The 20,255-nt window shown below is 46.0% G+C and overlaps 1 protein-coding gene across 4 annotated transcripts in view; it reads right to left on the bottom strand.

Moving 5' to 3' along the window:
• LOC119181192 (FGGY carbohydrate kinase domain-containing protein) overlaps nt 1-20,255 on the bottom strand; it is a 167,785-nt gene that overhangs the window by 119,635 nt on the left and 27,895 nt on the right. For all 4 annotated transcript variants that reach the window (XM_075882985.1, XM_037432373.2, XM_075882987.1 and 1 more), the window contains 2 exons: nt 17,269-17,420; nt 14,662-14,887 (listed from right to left, as the gene is read on the bottom strand). In XM_075882985.1, the coding sequence (XP_075739100.1) occupies nt 14,662-14,887; nt 17,269-17,420 (378 nt within the window). The remainder of the gene's footprint in view (nt 1-14,661; nt 14,888-17,268; nt 17,421-20,255) is intronic.

The raw sequence follows: 20,255 nt of genomic DNA, 5'->3' as shown, positions 1-20,255 counted from the left end.
GGCTAGATCTTCTTGGTGGTGGTCGACGCAATCTCAAAGTTGGTGGAGGTTATAGCGTACACCACTCCGTTCACAGGTGCGACCATTGCAGCACTGCGGCAGATCTTTGCAGCCCATGGGCTGCAGGACATATTTTCTGATAATGGGCCCCCTTTCACCACCACAGAGCATCTGCCCTGGCTGACAAAGAACGGAATCTGACGAATGATGGTTCCTCCATACCACCCTGCTTAGAACAGTGAAGCAGAGTGGGTGGTGCAGACAAATAAGGAAAAACTTAAGAATAGCCAGGTGGGGGATTTTCGTACGCAGGTCACCCGCATACTCATAAGTATCGGACTACACCTCATGATGTCACCGGCCCAGCCCTCTGTGAGCTTTTGCTGGGACTGATTGTGAAGACACCGTTGCACGTTCTGCACCCAGACCTCGGTCCTCGGCGCTCCTCAAACAGCTGAAATAGAAGCTGGCTTCTCACAAAGGGTGCCATCCTGGGTCATTGTCCGAGCCCGGAATGCCAGTATTCGCCTGTAATTTCTGTTCTGGCCCACCTTGTTCTGCTGAAAAAGTGGTCTTGCCCGCAAGGTCCTCCTCTCTGCTCGTACGAATAAAGAATGAAATCACATGGCACCGACATACTGACCATGTGAGGGCTAACCACGGGACCGGGCTTGCATTCACGGCAGCACCAGCGGCGGCCAGTGAGACAACCACTTCGCAAGAAACAGGCGCCTCCAGTTGTGCGCCACTAGTGGGGTCATCGGCAAGTTCAGTGCCATCTCTGGCAACCACGGCAGAGTCTCAGGAGGAATCATGAGCGGCTCAGACAGCACCTAGTGCTACCACACCTAGTTCCTCAACTTCTGTACCCAGGTGGAACAATCGACGACGAAAGGCACCAGACCGCTTTTCGCCTACCTAAACCAACGTCGAACTGGCTGGGACTTGTATTATTAATTTGTGTGCAATAGCTGGCGGTTAAGGGTGTAACGAGTGTGTGGCGCCATTCCTAGCCTAGTTTCATTAACTCACCAAGTTCAGCAGGCAACCTTGGTCGTGCTTGGATAATAAACACTGACGAGCGCTGCTGGGCAGTCAGTAGCTGTTAGTCCGCCGTGCGTATGCATGGAGTCGTCCTTGTTAGAGAGCGGCGCCTCAGCCCTCCCTTGCATCCACGGTCTTCAGGCAGATCATGACAGGCACATCCATTTAGCAAACGCTGTTTGCCCATGCTTCTGTGTCGCTTTTTATTTTCTTCGAGGCCCTGGCTGACGTCAACAGATGAACCAAAAGAACGGTGTAAGAATGAGCTAGGTGATGACACTGCACCCAGTGCCGCGTGCATAATGTGTTTGCCACCTACGCTGTTTCCATTTTGATGCGACAGATGGCGCTCATGAAGGGTGGGTCAAGGCATGGAGGAAGGAAAATTATAGGAGAGACCATGACCTACTACACTCCTGACCTGCCCAGAGAGCACCTCTTCCAGCGCCCACGTTCTAGTTCATACCTTCTGCCGCTAGGGCCGTAACTTAGGAGCACTGTGGCGCTAGTCAGCACCTGTTCGCTGACGTCAGCTTGAGTGTTCGTGGTCATATTTCGGCCAACAGAGCACTCATATTGCGTAATTATTATGCACTAATGAAAAATAATTTTGAAACAAATATTTCAAAAGTCATTCACAAATTCTTTGCAATTAAATGGACGCAACATCACATATGCTGTCCTACACTATGTAAGTCTACGGATTCTCGCATTTGTCCACCAGTGTGCAATAAATTTTTCGTCACACTGAACAGCTTACTTGACCAGTCATCTAAGTGAAAAAATAGTCACATATATGCCGGCTGTTCATCACGGAATGCAGCCGTTCTTACTCTAGCGCCGTCCAAACAGCCGTAAAGTAGCAGACGAACAGGTTATAGGTAGCGCCACCTACGGCGAGCGATTGAACGAGAGCGGGGACACGCGCTCCCATAGGAACCCCGCTATCTGAACAGGTCAGGAGTGTAGTAGGTCATGGGAGAGACCATGACATCAAGTTCCTGAAGCCACCGCATCGCAAACACCCGCACTACCTCCTAGCGGAGAAGCTGATAAACACTTCGCCATTTCCGGCAACCAGCTGCTGCAGAGGCCTTGGAAGTGGTGTTCTCTGCTGGCAGCGAGTCAATCCAAGAGTGCTGCTTCTTTTGCATGTTTTTTTTTTTTGAAAAGCTGTGTGATGCCCAGAGTGTATACTCGGTGCGAATTGCGTGCACGACCGGATGTACCTGGTGGCACTTTTCACGTATGTTCCCTTCACTGTTGATGGCATTTGTATGCGGAGCTCTCAGCTGTACACTCCGTTGGTTCTAAATCATTGTGTCAACTGAGAACACACGCGAACTTTCGTTTTTACTGTTGTAGGCATTGTGTCGCGTTTTAGAAGTTGTGTCGTTTATACGGAAGGACAATAAACTTTTCTTGTTACCGGACTAAGTGTGTATGCTTTGTACGGTGTGCACTTGCTGCATGTTAGTTGTGTGCGCACTGGAAATACACACTTTACGTGCACGATCACGTATACAATACAGCTGGGCCTTTTTACCGACGTGAAGTACGTCAAGTACTAGGCTGGCGTTGCACGGAATAGCTACGAAGCAAGCTCTCAAAATCCTGCATTGCGGCACTGACACTATATATGAGCAAAGAACTGCTAATCGGCCCGTAGATCAGGAAATATGGCTAAGAGAGAGAGAGAGAAAAGGCCTTGCGGCGAGCAGAACACGCAAGTCGCTGCCGGGTGAGTTCGAATATGATGGTGCAGGGGCTAAATGCTTTTCATTCCGACACGTACAGGTGCTTTCATTTCTGTGCCGTCGCACAAAAACACTCGACGAAGTATTTCAGCACGCCGCGCTCGGGCCTGCTATGCATGAGCAGTCTCGGAAAGGTGTGCTCGCAACATTTTACCGCATGCAAACCATACAATACGCGTTAAGTTAATGCCGGGACTAACGCCGGAAGCACGCCGTGGAGCGTCTGCTGCTTTGTTTGCTCCATACCGGTTTGTTAGCCCCATAAGTTGACGTCCCTTCTGTCACACTTCTCGCAATGCATTGGGATAGAATAGCGCCTCTCCTTAGTTTTCCTTCCTCCATGGGTCAAGGCACTCACTGAGGACTGACTCCAATTTGTGTGCAGAAGGTTATTGGTGTGGAGCCGCCTCGCTTGTTTATCACGCTGGATATGCACATGTACATTGATGTTAGTAATTTAATACACTGTGACTTTGCTGTAACAAAATTGATTTCCTATTCTTATATGCAGTTTATTTGCGAACAGTACTTTTGTGTTATGAATGGTCGGACAGCAGCAAAGATTGCCCTGGAGAGCAGTTAAATTTTGACACGATAGCACTGAAGAGCTTGTTTCGTTGAAATTTTGATGTGGGCGGCACGGGCGGTGCAGCATCAGCATCTTTTGTTCGGAACAAGAAAGCATCGTTGTCCGTGAGAGAAAACTTGAGGTGTTTGCAAGAAGTCACAGCTTTGCCGCAAAGGCAAAGCACTGAACGCGAAACCAAAAATTTGGATGGTCACGTGAACAATGACAAGCAGATCAAAACGTGCCCCAAGTTTCTCACTCACACATGATGCACGAAATGTACTCACAGGTACAGATGATTGTGAATAAGCATCTCATTTGTTACTTCATTGTGTCTCAAAAGCGTGTCTTTTTTCGCAAACAGGGACTGTGCAACGAGTGCAGTGATCATTGTGAGCCTGGTAACTATAACAGAATCGTTCCCGTGAAAGCCCAATGTGTACGATTCTCCCCAGCGCGAGATAAGAGAGCGCTCGCGATAGCATCTTTTTTCCGTGGGGAAAACATGCGTGGGAAATGAAAGCGCACGCCGCCACGCCATCTTGCCGATAATACTGAAAACCCTATAGTAGTTCCCCCGCAATGCTCATCGCTTGCGGGAAGTGGTAGATATGAATAGCTTGCCATTGAAACACGAAAGAGGTACTCCTTCCTCGCTCAGGGGCTAACATCTCGCGCTCAGACTTGAGAAATCGGAGCTTCGATTACGCGTGACGGAGTTTTTTGTTACTTTTTTTTCTTGCATTTTCACATATATAGATACGTATAAACATATGGCGAATGATGGCAATGCCGACGCCAGCGGCAATTTCCAGCCGAGAGTGTCCGCGTAATTGCTATCGCAATACTAAGGCTAGAGCACGAGGGCAAAGGCCACTAGCTATTAGGAAGGCGATAGTCTACGTGCGAGTGTGTGTACGTGTATGTGAAGGCCTGTATGTGGGTGCGTGCTGATATCGCTGTCGCATTCCGTTGCTCAGCAAAATGGACGAAAAAATTCGTCATAAGATTTTCAACAAATGTATCTTCGAAACTTACACACGTTTTATTGAAAACCTAAATAGACATCGTGCCGCTCGCTTCATTCCTGACAGCAGTATTTTTCTCACGTGGGCAGATTACACGTCGCACTAACTGAAACGTGGCTAAACGATGACATTCCTGACAGCAGTATTTTTCTCACGTGGGCAGATTAAAAATTTTTTCGTTGTGATAGGAAACATGGAAGGGGAGGTGGCGTACTTCTGGCGATAAAAAATGATGTGCTTGCAGTACCTGTTCCGGTTACCTTGTTTTTGGAATGTGTATGGGTATCCCTGAAGTGTGGCGGCCGCGTCATACTTATTGGTGTTTTTTACCGCCCCCCAGATGCAAATACTGACTTTTCTAATGAATTTACCCGTGTCTTGACGCTACTGTGTTCTCGTTTTCCTAATTCTCTCTTAATAATTTTTGGCAATTTTAATTTTCTGAGCATTTGCTGGTCAACTCTATCCATTAGGGATGGTCAAAGTGAAGCTCATAATTTCGTCCAGTCTTCTCTTGACATTTCCCTGGCTCAGCTAATTACTCATCCCACGCCGTGTTCCGCCACATCAGCTAATATTCTAGACCTAGTATTTACCAACAACCCTCATATTTTTTCTGAAATTACTCATTTTGACGGACTTTCTGATCACGACGTCCTTACTGGAAGCATCCGGATTTCCCCTAATAAGCGCAAAACTACCAATAAGCAAATAAGGTGCTATAATAGAGCTGATTACGATAGCATTAATAATGAACTCCTGTCTTTCTCAAATAACTTTTTAGGAGGGTATTTATCCCGATCCGTTGAAGATAATTGGCTCATGTTTAAAAATGCACTTACCAACTTAAGCAGCAGGTTCATTCCCCTTATCACCATCAAAACTGTAAATACCGCTCCATGGTATAACCAACAGCTTCGACGCCTCAATAACAAAAAGAAAAGACTTTACCGCCACGCCAATAAAATAGACCCCCTTTCAGTTTCCTGGTTACGCTACAAAACATGTGATAAGTAATATCAGTCACTGCTCACATCAACTCGACGTCATTTCTTCAAACATGACTTAACATCTATGCTATTACATAACCCTCGGAAATTTTGGCGTGTCATCAATTAATCCTGTTGATCATCCTGATATAGTCCTTACCACCAGTAATAACAGCCTCATTCCCACGTCTCAGTGCGCACAAGTTTTAAATGACGCATTCATTTCGGTATTCACGTGTGAAGACATCCCGTCATGCCCGAAAATTAACCTCATTCCTGATATCAGCATGCCAGAAATAATAGTCAGTGAAGCGGGTATATTCTTCTTACTAAATAAACTCAAAATTTCTACTGCTTCTGTTCATGTCGGCTTTAATAATAAGATACTAAAGAATATACCAGCTAGCATTTGTCCCATACTGTTTGCCCTTTTTTCACAATCGTTATCATTAGGCTGCATCCCACATGACTGGCGAATCGCTAAAGTAATTCCCATCTTCAAGTCTGGTGAACGCTCATCGCCATTAAACTATCGTCCCATCTCATTAACCAGTACCATTTGTAAACTTCTTGAACATATAATCCACACCCAAGTAATTAACTACCTGGAAGATCATAACATTATACATAAATATCAGCATGGCTTTCGCCGAGGATACTCATGTGACACGCAGCTTGCCGGCTTCATTCATGACATACATTCCGCTCTCGACGGTGAATCCCAGGTTGATGCTATTTTCCTCGACTTTTCTAAAGCTTTTGACCGTGTCCCTCATCACCGGCTTCTAACCAAACTGTCTAGGCTTAACATCCACCCTAACATTTTGGCATGGGTAAAAGATTTCCTTTCTTCTAGAACACAGTTCACGTCCGCTAACAATTGTAACTCTTCCTTCAGATCAGTAACTTCTGGAGTCCCACAGGGTAGCGTACTTGGTCCACTACTGTTTCTAATCTACATTAATGACTTGCCATCCTGTGTCTCATCCCGAATTAGAATTCTTGCTGACGACTGTGTGATTTACCGAATAATTTCCTCTGACAATGACCGGAAAGCTTTGCAAACTGATCTAAATGCTATTAATGCATGGTGCTCATCTTGGCTAATGACCCTAAACTGCTCTAAAATGAAGTCTACATCTTTCAGTAAACACGTAACCCGGATTCCTACCTCCTACGTGTTGAATAATACTACTGTTGACCTCGTCTCCACTTATAAATATCTTGGAATTCATTTGCAACCTGATCTGACATGGCACTACCATATAAAACTAACCCTGGCGGCTGCTAACCGGTCTTTCGGATTTCTCAAGCGTAACCTTAAACAGGCTCCTCCTAACATACGCAAACTTGCATTTACTACACTAATACGTCCAAAATTAGAATATGCATCAGCCATTTGGGATCCCGAACATGCTTACATCATAAACGACATTGAATCACTGCAAAATCGTGCCGCTCGCTTCATATTTTCAGATTATTCACGTCATTCCAGCGTCACAGCACTAAAACGCCGAGCAGAGCTACCCGAACTATTACATCGTCGCAAACTTGCACGCCTATCACTTTTTCATAAACTTTATCACCACGTGTCACTTCACAGCGATTTCTTCGAGCCACCTGCCGTTATTTTTCCTCGCCGCGATCACCCCTACAAAGTTAAACGCTTAAACTGTAAGTCATCTGCTTTTTCCAAGTCATTCATTCCGCGTACCACAATCTATTGGAATAATCTACCATCACACATTGCCTTAGAAAAAAACGCCATGAAATTTCAAGAACTAATTCAAAATACTGACATCATCTAACTTTTGCTCTTTTACTTGTTTTTCCCTTTTTTCTATAACGTGCAGAGCACACGTGTAGTATTTTTACCTTGATTCAGCTTATTTGAGGTGTGATGAGTGAGTGTATATTTTTTATTCGTTTTTGAGTGTACGCTTTATTTGTTTTTTTTTTATCAAGTGTATTGATTATTTTTTCTTGCATTTTCATAGGTTGTTCACTGGGTACTTATCTGTATTCCAATGATTTGTTGCCTATTCTTTTCTCTATTTTTGCTGTCTTTACCAATTACTTGTTATAACATATATCTCAACCTTAGTCTGTATTTAAATTGAATTTTTTTACCTTTTTTTCGTTTTTAACGTTTATTGTTTGTAATTTTGCTCGTGTAACTCCCCCTATGTAATACCCTCTCACGAGGGCCCTTAGGGGTATTATGAATAAATAAATAAATAAACAAGCTATCCTTGGCAGTCCTGCTGCTAACATCATGCAGACTTTGGCATCTGGCAGTGTAAACAGCATGTATGGTGCGGAGAACTTCATTAGGTTCTGAAGGTCGACCCCGGATTGACCCATCCCACACTCATGTCAGGACTGTCGGACCAGTGCCAACAGCAATACTTTGCGCTTCAAACAAGTTTTCAGACAGTGAAAGCGAGCTCACTACCTAGAGCAGTATTAAAGCAAAGCATTTTTTAGCGAACTTCGGCGACTTTGAGTGCATCTATCTATATGTCTATCTATCTGTGTAGCCGCCCACGCCTTTTAGCTCTCCTGGCTGTTCGGAAATTGATATCGATGCCAAACTTGGTATGACAAAACATGACTGTATGAGGAGCATATTTGACTAGTCACAACATGAAAATCATCACATGTCCGTTATGAAGTCATGATTTACATTTCATGGTGTTGCTGCTATTGCAGTGGTTTCGTTCACATGATATGCTACAAAAGTGGTATGGCATGACAAGATTGCATGGCGAACACGAGCGACAGACCCTAACATGAAAATAATGACATGCGTCTCATGTAACAACATAACTACATGCCGCACTCACGATGCGCTCGCAGCCATTTCGTTAGCGTGACATATCAAGTTTAGTATTTTGGTACATGAATGGTTGACGAAGATATGTGACTGGTGCACACATGATAATCATGAGATGCCTGTCATGTAAAAACAAGACTACACGCCACGCTCATGATGCGCTGGCAGCCGTTTCGCTAGCTTCACTTATACCAAATTTAGTATAAAGGGACGTCAATGAATGACGACAGTATGAGACTGGTTCAAACATGATTAACATGACATGCGTGTCATGTAACAACATGACTACATGCCGCGCTCATGATGCGCTCACCGCTACTTCGCTAGCTTCACATGCACCAAAGTCGGTATTACGCAATGCGAACGGACGACATAGGCAAATGACACACCCAAACATAATAATCACGACATGCGTGTCATGTGACAACATGACTACATGCTACACTGATGCACTCGCCACCGTTTCACTAACTTCACATATGCCACATTTTGTATTACATGACGTGACTCCAATGAATGATGAATCTATGTGACTGGTGAAACTTGATAATAATGAGATGCATGTCATGTGAGAACATGACTACTTGCCACAGTCAAGGCGCCAATACATTTCGAAGTGGCGTGGTGCGCACGCTGGCCGGCCTTGCCACGCTAGGCGCCGGTCCTGCCATATACTCACAGGCGCGCGCCACGCTGCTTTGCTTTAACTCATGCGTGTTTGAGCGTGTCCGGCGTCCTCCGTCCCGAAAAGAGGGAGACGCAGTGTTGTCTGGATAATGCATTGGTGCGAAATGCAGGATGGCGCATTTCGCGCCGGTTGCCGTCGGGCTGCACCGACACACGCTGGTCGCGCCTGTTGTAAGGCTATAGGGTGCTCGCGTTTTGCTAAAGTAGCGTCGCTATGCCCAGCGTGCGCGCATGTCAATGCTGCATTGGAGTATATTTGGCCCTCGATGATACACTCGCGGCCATTTTGCTAGCTCCACATATACCAAATTTTGTGTTATGTGACGTCACTGGATGATGAAATATATGACTGGTGGAAACATGAAAATCCTGACACGCGTGTCGTGTAAAAACCCGACACCATACCACGCTCATAGCGTGTTCGTGGCCGTTTTGCTAGCTCCATATATACTAAATTATAATAATACTCTATATATACTAAATATTACTCCTTATATACTAAATATATACGTGAGCAGATGACAAAGGTAAATGATACAACCAAACATGATAATTATGACATGGAAGTCATGTACGGCATCACTTACCTCCACCTCGTAACGTGCCGATTTTAAAGTGGCATATCAACATTTCTCATTCGTCTTTCGCATATCATCGATTCCCACTGTACGTAGGATTTGCTAATTTTTTAGTTTGGCGCGGCTCAAATGTGATACTACTGCACAGTCCATGCGTGAAAGCAGGATTATATACAATTGGTGGAGGTATACATGCCGCTACCGCCATTTAAGTGTTCTTTACATTTTCCCCTCATTCGGATACTGCCACCATAGCCAGAAGTCGCACCTGCGTCCTCCAGCATGGTCACGCGACACCCAATGAGGCTATGTTACCAGGCAGGTGAAAGCACAAAGGGAAACAGGCTGCAAAGTTTCACCGAGCGTTTATTTGCCAGACTGAGTTACAATGATCAGAAATTTTTTAAATATCATCATAACTAGACTTTTGTGAAAAGTAAACAAATGGCTTCTGTCAGTTAAACCAAATTCTCAATCTCATGCATTTTTAATTGCCCATTCCAGCACTGAGAGGTAGGACGGAATCATTCACACGTGCAGTATGCCTTTCTCGTCCACATAATTTTTTTTTGTCGTGAGAAACTCAACACAAAATGCACTTCTAGTAACAGGTTTGCACAGCAGGTAAGTACTAACACTCCCACTCACCTTTCTGAAAAGAGTATTTCAAATCCAGAGTAATAGTAACCACCACAGCCACAGCGCTAACAATACAACTGTGGCACGCACAATGACAGCATGTTGACACGCGAGGGGAATGGCAAGAAGCATCTGAAGCAGAGAAGTATGCAGGCACAGCAATGCTATAATGTTATAGTAAATTTACGCCCTGCAACACTAGTTCCTCCACTAAAGTAATCGAGCTTCCGCGACGCCAACAGCCACTGCCATCGCTCACGAAAGAACACCGTCAGGTGCGAGGTGATCTTTTATTGCTCTCACAAGACCCGCGTTATAACGTACATATTCACTGCTAAGACGGTCATCACCGCATCAAAAACATTGTATTGAAGGGCTAGTGGTGTACTTTATCCATGGTCAATGGTCACATTTGTGGTAAGCACGTAAAAAGAATATAATCAAACGTTAACACGAAACAACTAAACGAAGTCGACGCACCACAGAACACCTAAAACATTTTTTGCATTTAAAAGCACGTCGCATGTGCGCAGGGGTGCTCTCTCTCTGTGGCTCTGTAGCGTTCACCGCATCAAATGCTTGACAGCCACAGCGGCACCATCACAGTCACAAGTTGAACTTGTGCTTTCTCAGAATCAACGAGTTTGTATCCGAATTCACACATCCATCAGTTTGATTGACAGACGCCTGCGATGAATATCGAGTCTGCCCATCACTTTTGCTCTTGCCGAGGAGCAGTGCTCATGCCACAACGCCAGCGAGCGCACGGTTCTTCTACCAGCTTTATCGTGCTGACTATGCACACACACAGAAGTGAAGGCTATGTCACTATCTGGTTACTATGAGAGAAGTTGAGAGTAGCGCACCGCGAGCCTTTGCAGTGCGATCGCTGCCACTGCGCATGCATCATAACGCGAGCCGCTGTTCGCGTTCGTGGCCCATCCGCAGAAAATTCGAAATAGCATTCGGTTATCGCGGTATGCGAGGCCCGCGAAGTGCTGTGTGTAGCTTCCGTGCATTCAGATTTACGGTCAGGGCGAAAGGTCCTAGACTTTTGGCTAGCGGAAGCAAACGCTATTCTGAATCTCATATGACGCTCCATCTAACGCAACGCTCGCAACAGCTGGCGAACGTTATTTTAATAGATACGTTATTTTAATAGATATGTCTCATATTCAATTTTGCCACACTCACGACATGTCCAATCACAGCCGTGTTGCCGACAATATGCAAGTGCCTCTGGTGACCACCTGTCCTTAAGTTTATCCGCAATACTTGATAGAAGCGAAACAAGCAGCTCGAAATCGCTGCGTGTGCAGCCTTGCTGTCTTCGACAGGGGAGATTTTCATTATGCAGGTGGAACAAAATAACCTGTGCGAAAGAGTACTTATGCCCCCGAATACGCCTGTGGGAAGCACTTGTGTAGTTGGCAAAAATACAGTACGACATTCACACTGGCGTGGCTGCACTGCTAAAATGATGAGTGAGTGGCAGCGCTGACATGTCCGCACGTGGTGTTTCTTTGGTAACCGCCGCAAATGCCCCACATGCATTTCTAACTACACACGCGTTCGTGTAGCCTTTTTCATCAACGATGCTATCACGCGCTCCGCACTGTCTTCATGCCACAGCCACCGCAAATGAGCTCGGAGCAAACTCTGCAGCCCAAGAAGGCGGGGACATCCTGCATTGCGCCCCTAGTCGAAACGTGCCCCGCGTTTCTCATGCACAAATAAAGCACGAAACGTACTCAGAGGTACAGATGAACGCAAACAAGCGTCTCAGTTGTTACTTCTCTGTGTCTGAAAAGCACGCTCTTTTTGCAAACAGAGACTCTGCAACAATTTCAGTGACCTTTGTGCGCCCCCTATCTACAACAGAATTGTTCCGGTGAAAGCCGAACACCAGCCAAGACGTGCGATCCTCCTCACCACGAGATAAGGGCGCGTGAGTGAGTGTCTACCTCTACTCTCCGCGGGGGTGCACAGGGGAGATGAGAGCACACCCCGCCGCAATTGTGACCTTGGTCGTGAGGATGTGGCGACGCGCACTCATTGTGCCACCTTGCTAGTAACGCTAACAGTACAATAGCCCCCCCCCCCAAAATGCCCGTCACCAGCTCTAAGTGGTAGATACAAATAGCTTGCCGTTTGAACTTTGAGGAACGTGCTCCTCCATGGCTCAGTGCTTGATGCTTGCACTCATGTTCCATAAGTTCCACATTCAATTCCGTGCGCCGGAGTCTTTTTTCTATTTTTTCTTCCGTTCTAGCCGAGAGTGTTCATACAATCGCTATTGCAATAGTAAACATTAAATATGTACTCCTAAAATACAGCTGCCACGTTAAGTATACGTGAATGTCCTTAAGCGCAATTCAATGAAGTTTATTTATGTAGCAGAGTCAAGAGCTACCATGCATCCTCAAGAGCACAAGTGCGACATATCAGCTTACCACTGCTGTCTGTGCATACAACATTTCTACTTATCTTCAACATTGTTTCTTAACATTTCACTCAATCAAAATTACAAAACAGTCGTGTTCCCTCTGAATGCTTCGCATAACATCGATTTTCAAGTACATTCATTCTGCCAAAATTTTTACTCTTTACCTGCGACCTTTTTCTTCCCCACTATAGTCACTACTGTTTTCTTTCCTCCACACATCTCACTTCCCTTCAATGTCGCTGAGGCGAGCTGCCAGTCTGCAACCCCTACCATGGGCCACCGGCAGCCAGACTTCAGTCATATCATATCGCACCATGGCCTTTGGCGACTGGGCAACCCACTATCCCGCTTCCTGTCTCTGCGGGGAATCACACTCTGGGCACTTGACACACCTTGTTCTGCCGAGAGTGCTGAAGATGCCGCTGGGTGGTTCGCTTTGGCATTCCAACAGACAGCTACCTTGAAAGCTCTTGATACGTCTTGCTTTAAGACCCAACACTTTTAAAGATCGCAGGTGATCACACAAAGACGACGAAATAGGCATCGTCAAGAGAACCGCGAGAACGATGGCTCCTTGCTCACTTTGGTGGTAGCGGTAACCCAGGAAAAAAAGGGTGATGTGAAGAGCCTTCCTGTTATGAGCGTGAAAACCTGATGTACGTTGAGAACAGTTGCTAACCGAAGAGTCGACACGACAGCTTTATGTAAGAATGCGAAGTTTGGTGTTTTCCTGCCAGAAGCAGTGAAAGCGCATTTTTTTAATGCATTGAGCAATAAACAAATTTGCAGGTGACTTCCTACTTTCACTCAAGAGTCCCAGCTTATATTTGCCCTTTATGTAGACTTGTAATATGAATCTGTGTCATTTTTCCACTTTATGAAGGTACTATATTTCGAAGTTTTTTGAAATGCAAAAAGGAGATAGCATGGTTGTTAGCACTGTGGACACGAGAGAGCCAGTTATGATTCAAATGGAATATTATATTCTACTGCGAATATTGCAAAAAAAACGTTACAGGCGTAATTAACAGAACATATATACACAACACTCTCTGTAAGTTATCTTGTGTGCTTCCGTTGTCTACACAATAACCGAAGATCGGACAGTGCATTGTTTATACTCAAGGCATATTTGGCTGAAACGGGTTGGGCTGGCCCGGTTCAGACCGGGTACGGGCTGTACTTAAAGGCATCGGGCCGGGCTCACACGGGCCGGAGCATGGAGATTATGAACCAGGCTGGGCCCTGGCCCGAAACGTTGGCCCATGCAGTGCTCTAGTCGACACTCCCGAGAACACGCAAGCAAAATATGGCTGGTCAGCACTTCGCCTGCAACTTACAATAAATTTTCAAAATCAGCTAAAAATCACTATTTTCTCTCGACAAACGATGTTATGCAATTAAAATTTTCTCGCAGGCCCAAGTGTCAAGCGGGTGCCTGATTTGGGCTTGGCGCGCTCTAAAGTTGGTGCTGGGGTTACGCAAGGTGGCGGTAATGACTGAAGGAGTGTGTGCATGGCGCGTGCCGCACAGCGTGAGATATCTTCCGGAAGAGCACAGGCGTTGTTTTGCTCAGCGCATTGGCCCATCGCAAGGAGCTTCGACAGGAATGGCGGAGAGTGGGCCCTAAGGGGCTTCGCTCCTAAAAGGACTCCAGGCCTGGCACACAACCAGGAATTTTTTTTCAGGGGTGAAGCCCTTCAAGGTCGAGGTTTGTTCATATTTCTGGCTCCCATGTGGACAGATATAGTCGAACCATATGTGAGAGACAAAAGAAAAGTTTAACAACATCATTATTATAAATTATATTTGTAACAGAACCATATGAGACTCGTACAAGCACAAACCCTTTAAACTGGTCGGTCACTTCAACATAGGCAGTACAAATCTTAGGACTTAGCTCACCTGACTCGTCATGATTCATTCCGTGAAAATTTGTTATTTGGGGGCCCTTGCTGCAGACCTTGACTACTTCAGAAAAGCACCTGTTTTCACTACCTATTATTGGTAAAATACCACCTCCATGAAAATTCGGGACTGAAGTGAAGAACAGATTCTAATTAAGCAAAGAATCGTGCTTGCTCCTCACCTATGATGCGATAGTTGTCCTTTGTCAAGTCCTCAAGGCCGATGCGAATCCAGAATGATTCCTGCCAGCCGGGCTCCATGTCCGAACCTGGCGCCGAGCCAGCCTGATAGGTCCACTTGCACACTGTGGAACATAGGGAGCGTGATGCACAGCCCGTAGCGCGCCACGTCAGAAAGTCGGGCAGGTCCAAGGCAAGACCCAGTCGCTCCCACGTGGAAGGCAGGTTCTGGGACCGGAGTGAAAAAAATGAGCTATGGTGAACGTGGGAAAGCAAGAGGGGAATAGTGGGAAGAAACATGCAGCTCGAAGATAACACAGAATCTGTGGAAATTCCGGAAACCACCAATAAAAACCAATATTAACCTGACTCGCATACAGGTATAAAATTGCTGTGAAATATTTGAATGCAAACAACTTCTCATTGTGAAACCTATTTCGCCCTCGCACAGTAATTCATTCTCTGTTATTTAGGAAACTACTAATATTGACCCGATGAGACGAGAAGCTTTTCTTGGTGAGAATGCTGTTTGGCAAAGAAAACGATGCCAGTCCTAGCTTGATTACCTTTGGAGCAATGAGAGTTTTGCCCTCGATGCTTTCCACAAGGCCCTTAAGTTCAGGTTCGGCTGGCTGTCACTCAGTGAAGTCATCAATGTTTATGGTTCCCAAAAAGCTGTCGCCATGCTTTTGTCCTGCGGCGGTGGGTCAACGGGGGCACGGGACAAGCAGTCAGCATCAAAATTCCTTCTTCCAGACTTTGTCCCGACGAAGGCAATCTTCGGAAACTGCGCGGCAAATGTTTCACAGAATGAAATAGTTGGCTATAGTGTCGATAAGGGTTGTGACGCTGTGACTGTCTTTGAGAACATCTAGGTTGATAGTTCATCACCTCGTGTTGCGGTTGTGTCGCAAAGTCAGATCACGGCTGCGACATTTGTACCACTACTTCGACATGGCGTCGTCAAGTCTTCCTATGGCAGCGAAAATTTTACATTGGGTCAACGTTCAGGTTGCGGGGGATTCTCGGGGTTTCATCGCAAGGTCAGAGGTTTTTTGGGAGTTCATCGTATAGCAACCGCACCTCCATTGGTTGCTGCCCTTTGTTTTCAGAATATGGACTCAAAAGTCAGCTCTAAGCAGGGCCGGGGTGCGGCCTGCGGTGGAGGGAGGCGTAGCGGCCTAGCGAGAGCTATCGTAAAGATTGTCGGGGCGTCCCCAGCGCTCCTGTGAGGTAGTCTGCAATGTCAAGTGGTCGCTCACCACACTGCGGAGGCTGTGCGTTGATGACGAATCTCCGTAGGCCCGTCTGGTGGTATTGGCAGCGACGGTAGGTGTGGCCTGCTTAGCCGCAGTGGGAGTAGAGCGGGTGCTCGTCAGTAGTACGCCAAATGACGGTTTTTCTTGGGGCACTGCGCTGTCCCGCTGGTGAAGAATAGGGCGCTGGTGGTGGAAGCAGAAGCGTATATCATAATTGTGCGGCGTCTTGCCGTTGTCGTGGAGGGGGGACGGGATAGCAGACTGTAGCAGCGTAGCTCATTGCTATTTCGTGAGGCTGCGGTGCTTCAAACTCCTAGCGATTGGCAACCTTCCTGAAGGACAATGACGGCAATCTAATCCACTTGCAGCTGCGGCGAAGGCAAAAGCTTCCCTAGCGCCTTCAGTACGATCTCACGAATGGTTTCGGACAGGTGGTTGGTGGTGAGTGCACTTCTGCATAAGCAGTAGGGAGCGGAGAACGGTTGTAGAGTTTCATCCGCATGGCAAGAGTCTTTTTGACAGTGGTAGCCTCACTGAGGAATACGGTGATCATTGTGGGTGCGTTGTATACAAGCCTTTAACACGGTTTCGTCTCACCTCACCAGCGATTGATTGCGGGTGCATGCCTTCCTTTGCGCAAAACTCGATCATCGATCACCACCATAATCAACGTACACGTGAGATAGCGGAGCCGTACCATTTAGCGAATTGTGTAGGTACTTGTATTAGTCAGCCATAAGTTTCATTATCAAATTAAGAAATCCGTTATATTCAGCACTTGTCCAAAAAATCCACGCTGTCTGTTCTCTTATTTTGTGTTTTCAATTTGTGCACTACCCAACTATGAATAACTTCCAAACCTCTTTTCATTTCAGTTCAAAACATGTAGGCTTAAACAATATTAAAACATAATCATTCGATCAAACATGCTGGCCATGCAAACGCGATAGGTAGTGGGAGAATTGCCTCTGTGGGAATCACTAATGTGATTGCACTGCACGAGGTACAACACCAAGCAATTAGCCCTCGACCTTTGTAATCTGTTTTACATTTTATGCTCCTGGCAATACCACCTTCATGGGGCCTGTATTCTTATCTCGACGAAACCATCAAGGTGCCTTTCCTACATTGAGGAAGTACAGGAATAAAATTTAACTGACTGGCCATTCCAGAGTGGGAATGGGTTGTTCTTTTTTTGTTCCGAGGGATTTAAAGGAAAATAATTCTGGCAAGTTCTAAGTCCCCATGATGAAATTAGAATTCGAATTGAATAAAGGTGCCGATTTTATAACACTGGTGGCACCATGTGAAATGTGAAGGAAACAATGACATAGTTAAGTGTTTAATTACCTGTTTAAGCCACAGAAGTTTTGGCGGCTGCATCTCGGGTGACATGGTTCCCCCGACAAACCGCAGCACGGAATGTCCAGTCGCACTGATGGCCTCGGCCTGCGACACGGCACGGTGGTCCATCCATAGCACTACGTTTTGCTCTGGTTCACCTGCGGAGATGTATCAGTGCTGCTGTACAAAATAAAACAAAATGTAATTTTTATATTCTCTACAGGTATACAAGAAGCAAACCTGCTTATTTTGCTTATTTTTGAGTAAAAAATCATTATGCTTAGGGCAAATTTTTGATACAATAAACAAGTATGCCTCCCATTTTTCACAGTAGAGTTATAAATAGAACACTGTCTAGATTTGCGGCACGCGCCTACAAATATGGAAAGAAAAGCACGTAACTTCCTTCAAGCAGGAGATGGCTTGATAATTTTATGAAGTCACGACTTTGCAGATTGTGACTATTTTCCCATAATTATGGCAAACCCGACGTAACATTGACATCATCGATATCACCGATCGGTAAAAAATGAGATCCCGGAGGTAGCTCTTAAGTGGAGTGATGTACCTTCTAAGACGACAGCCTTTAATGTCTTATATTCGCAGTGACCAGTGTCCGGTCCCGTGGCACGGTCCCAGCTTTGACGTGTCCTGATCACGCGGGTCGATAAATGAGCCTTATGAGCACTGAAACGTGATGGGGGGACGCTGAACGCGCTGAAAAGCGCATGCGTCAAAGCAACGCCGCGCAACACGCGCCTGCGAGTGTATAGAGGGAGCGGTGCCTGGCGTGGCACGGCGTGACCAAATGAACACGGACGAGCACGCGCACCGCGTCATGTCTAAAGGTATTGGCGCCTTGATTGTGGCATGTAGTCATGCTCTCACATCACATGCATCTCATGATTAGTATGTTTCCACCAATCACATACCTTTCTCATCCATTGGCGTCACGTAATACCAAATCTTGCATACGTGAAGCTAGTGAAACGGCCATGAGCGCATCATGAGTGGCATGTAGTCATGTTGTTACATGACACGCATGTCGTGATTATCAAGCTTGGATGTGTCATTTACCTGTGTCGTCTGTTCGCATTGCATAATGCTGAGTTTGGTACACGTGAAGCTAGTGAAACCGCCGCGAGCGCATCATGAGCGTAACATATGTAGCCATGTTGTTACATGACACCCATTTCATGTTTATCATGTTTGCACCAGTATCATACCTTCGTCATCCATTCACATACCGTAATACCGAATTTTGTATAGGTGAAGCTAGTGAAGCAGCCGCCAGCGCATCATGAGCGTAGCTTGTAGTCATGTTGTTACATGACAAGCATCTCATGATTATCATGTTTGCAGCAGTCACATATTTTCGTCACCCATTCACGTATCCTAATACCAAATTTGGTATATGTGACGCTAGCGAAACGGCCGCGAGCGCATCATGAGCTTAGTATATGTAGCCTTGTTGTTACATGACACTCATTTCATGTTTATCACGTTTGCACCAGTATCATACCTTCGTCATCCATTCACGTACCGTAATACAGAATTTTGTATTAGTGAAGCTAGTGAAGCAGCCGCCAGCGCATCATGAGTGTAGCTTGTAGTCATGTTGTTACATGACAAGCATCTCATGATTATCTTGTTTCCAGCAGTCACATACCTTCGTCACCCATTTACGTACTCTAATACCAAGTTTGGTATATGTGACGCTAGCGAAACGGCCGTGAGCGCATCATGAGCATGGCATGTAATCATGTTGTTACATGAGATGCTTCTCATGATTTTTATGTAAGGGCCTGTCGCTTGTGTTCATCATGCAATCATGTCATACCGTACCAGTTTTGTAACATATTGTGAACGAAACCACCGGAGGAGCTACAGGACCAAGAAATGTAAATCATGACATTCATGAAATACATGTCATGATTTTCATGTTCTCACTATTCAAATATGTTCTTCATACAGTCATGTTACGCCATACAAAGTTTGGTATCGATATCATTATCGAAACAGCCAGGAGAGCTAAAAGTCATAGATAGATAGATAGATAGATAGATAGATAGATAGATAGATAGATAGATAGATAGATAGATAGATAGATAGATAGATAGATAGATAGATAGATAGATAGATAGATAGATAGATAGATAGATAGATAGATAGATAGATAGATAGATAGATAGATAGATAGATAGATAGATAGATAGATAGATAGATACGCTCAAAGTCGCCAAAGTTCACTAAGATACCGCGGAGCAAGAAGCAAGCAGCTCAAAGTGTCCCGTGGCACACGCAGACGATGCGGGGTGGCGAAAGCAGACGACGCGGCTCAGCCATGTAGCTCCTCCGTCGCCGATTGCCTCCGTCACTCTCCATCAAATGGCAAACGGCGCAAAAGTGGGTTTCGGACCCATTCTGTGAATGGCACACATGCACAAAGAGAACAGCCACGCACGGCTGCCTCAAAACATCAAATGTCAAAAGGCAAGGCATGCTTGCCGCTAGCGTGAACCGGTCCTTAAAGCGCCTTTACACTAGAGAGACACGTCACCAATTTTGTATACGGGCTGTCTTCAGGAGTGTATTTTCTCTTGTGTCGGTCTATGCACACTGCAAAGACGCAAACATACCATCGGTTATCTCTCGAAGACTCCGCCCACGCCTTTTGTAGCGTTAGCTACACTGGCCTTGCTGAGCCGCCGCCGCCGCGCGCGGCTCACCGCCGATGTGCGCAGAATTCGATGCGCTGCGCAGACGATCAGTGGTGTCACGCACCGGAGCCGGCATCTCCCTCGCACTCGGCCACGGCCGCGCGCGACTTACCGCCGCCCGTGTGCGCTTTCCAGAGAAGTGCCGTCATAGCCTTGGTAGACATATGGACGCCGACGCGCGCGCCTTCCCTGTGCAGTCGCCATCTGACACTGCACTGGAGCCGCTTGATAGCACCTCTGACTGGCGTTTGCCACTGTGGTATAGCCATAGAG

This window comes from Rhipicephalus microplus, unplaced genomic scaffold, assembly GCF_043290135.1.
Source record: "Rhipicephalus microplus isolate Deutch F79 unplaced genomic scaffold, USDA_Rmic scaffold_14, whole genome shotgun sequence".
NCBI lineage: Eukaryota > Metazoa > Arthropoda > Arachnida > Ixodida > Ixodidae > Rhipicephalus > Rhipicephalus microplus.
This window is presented reverse-complemented; position numbering and strand designations above follow the sequence as displayed.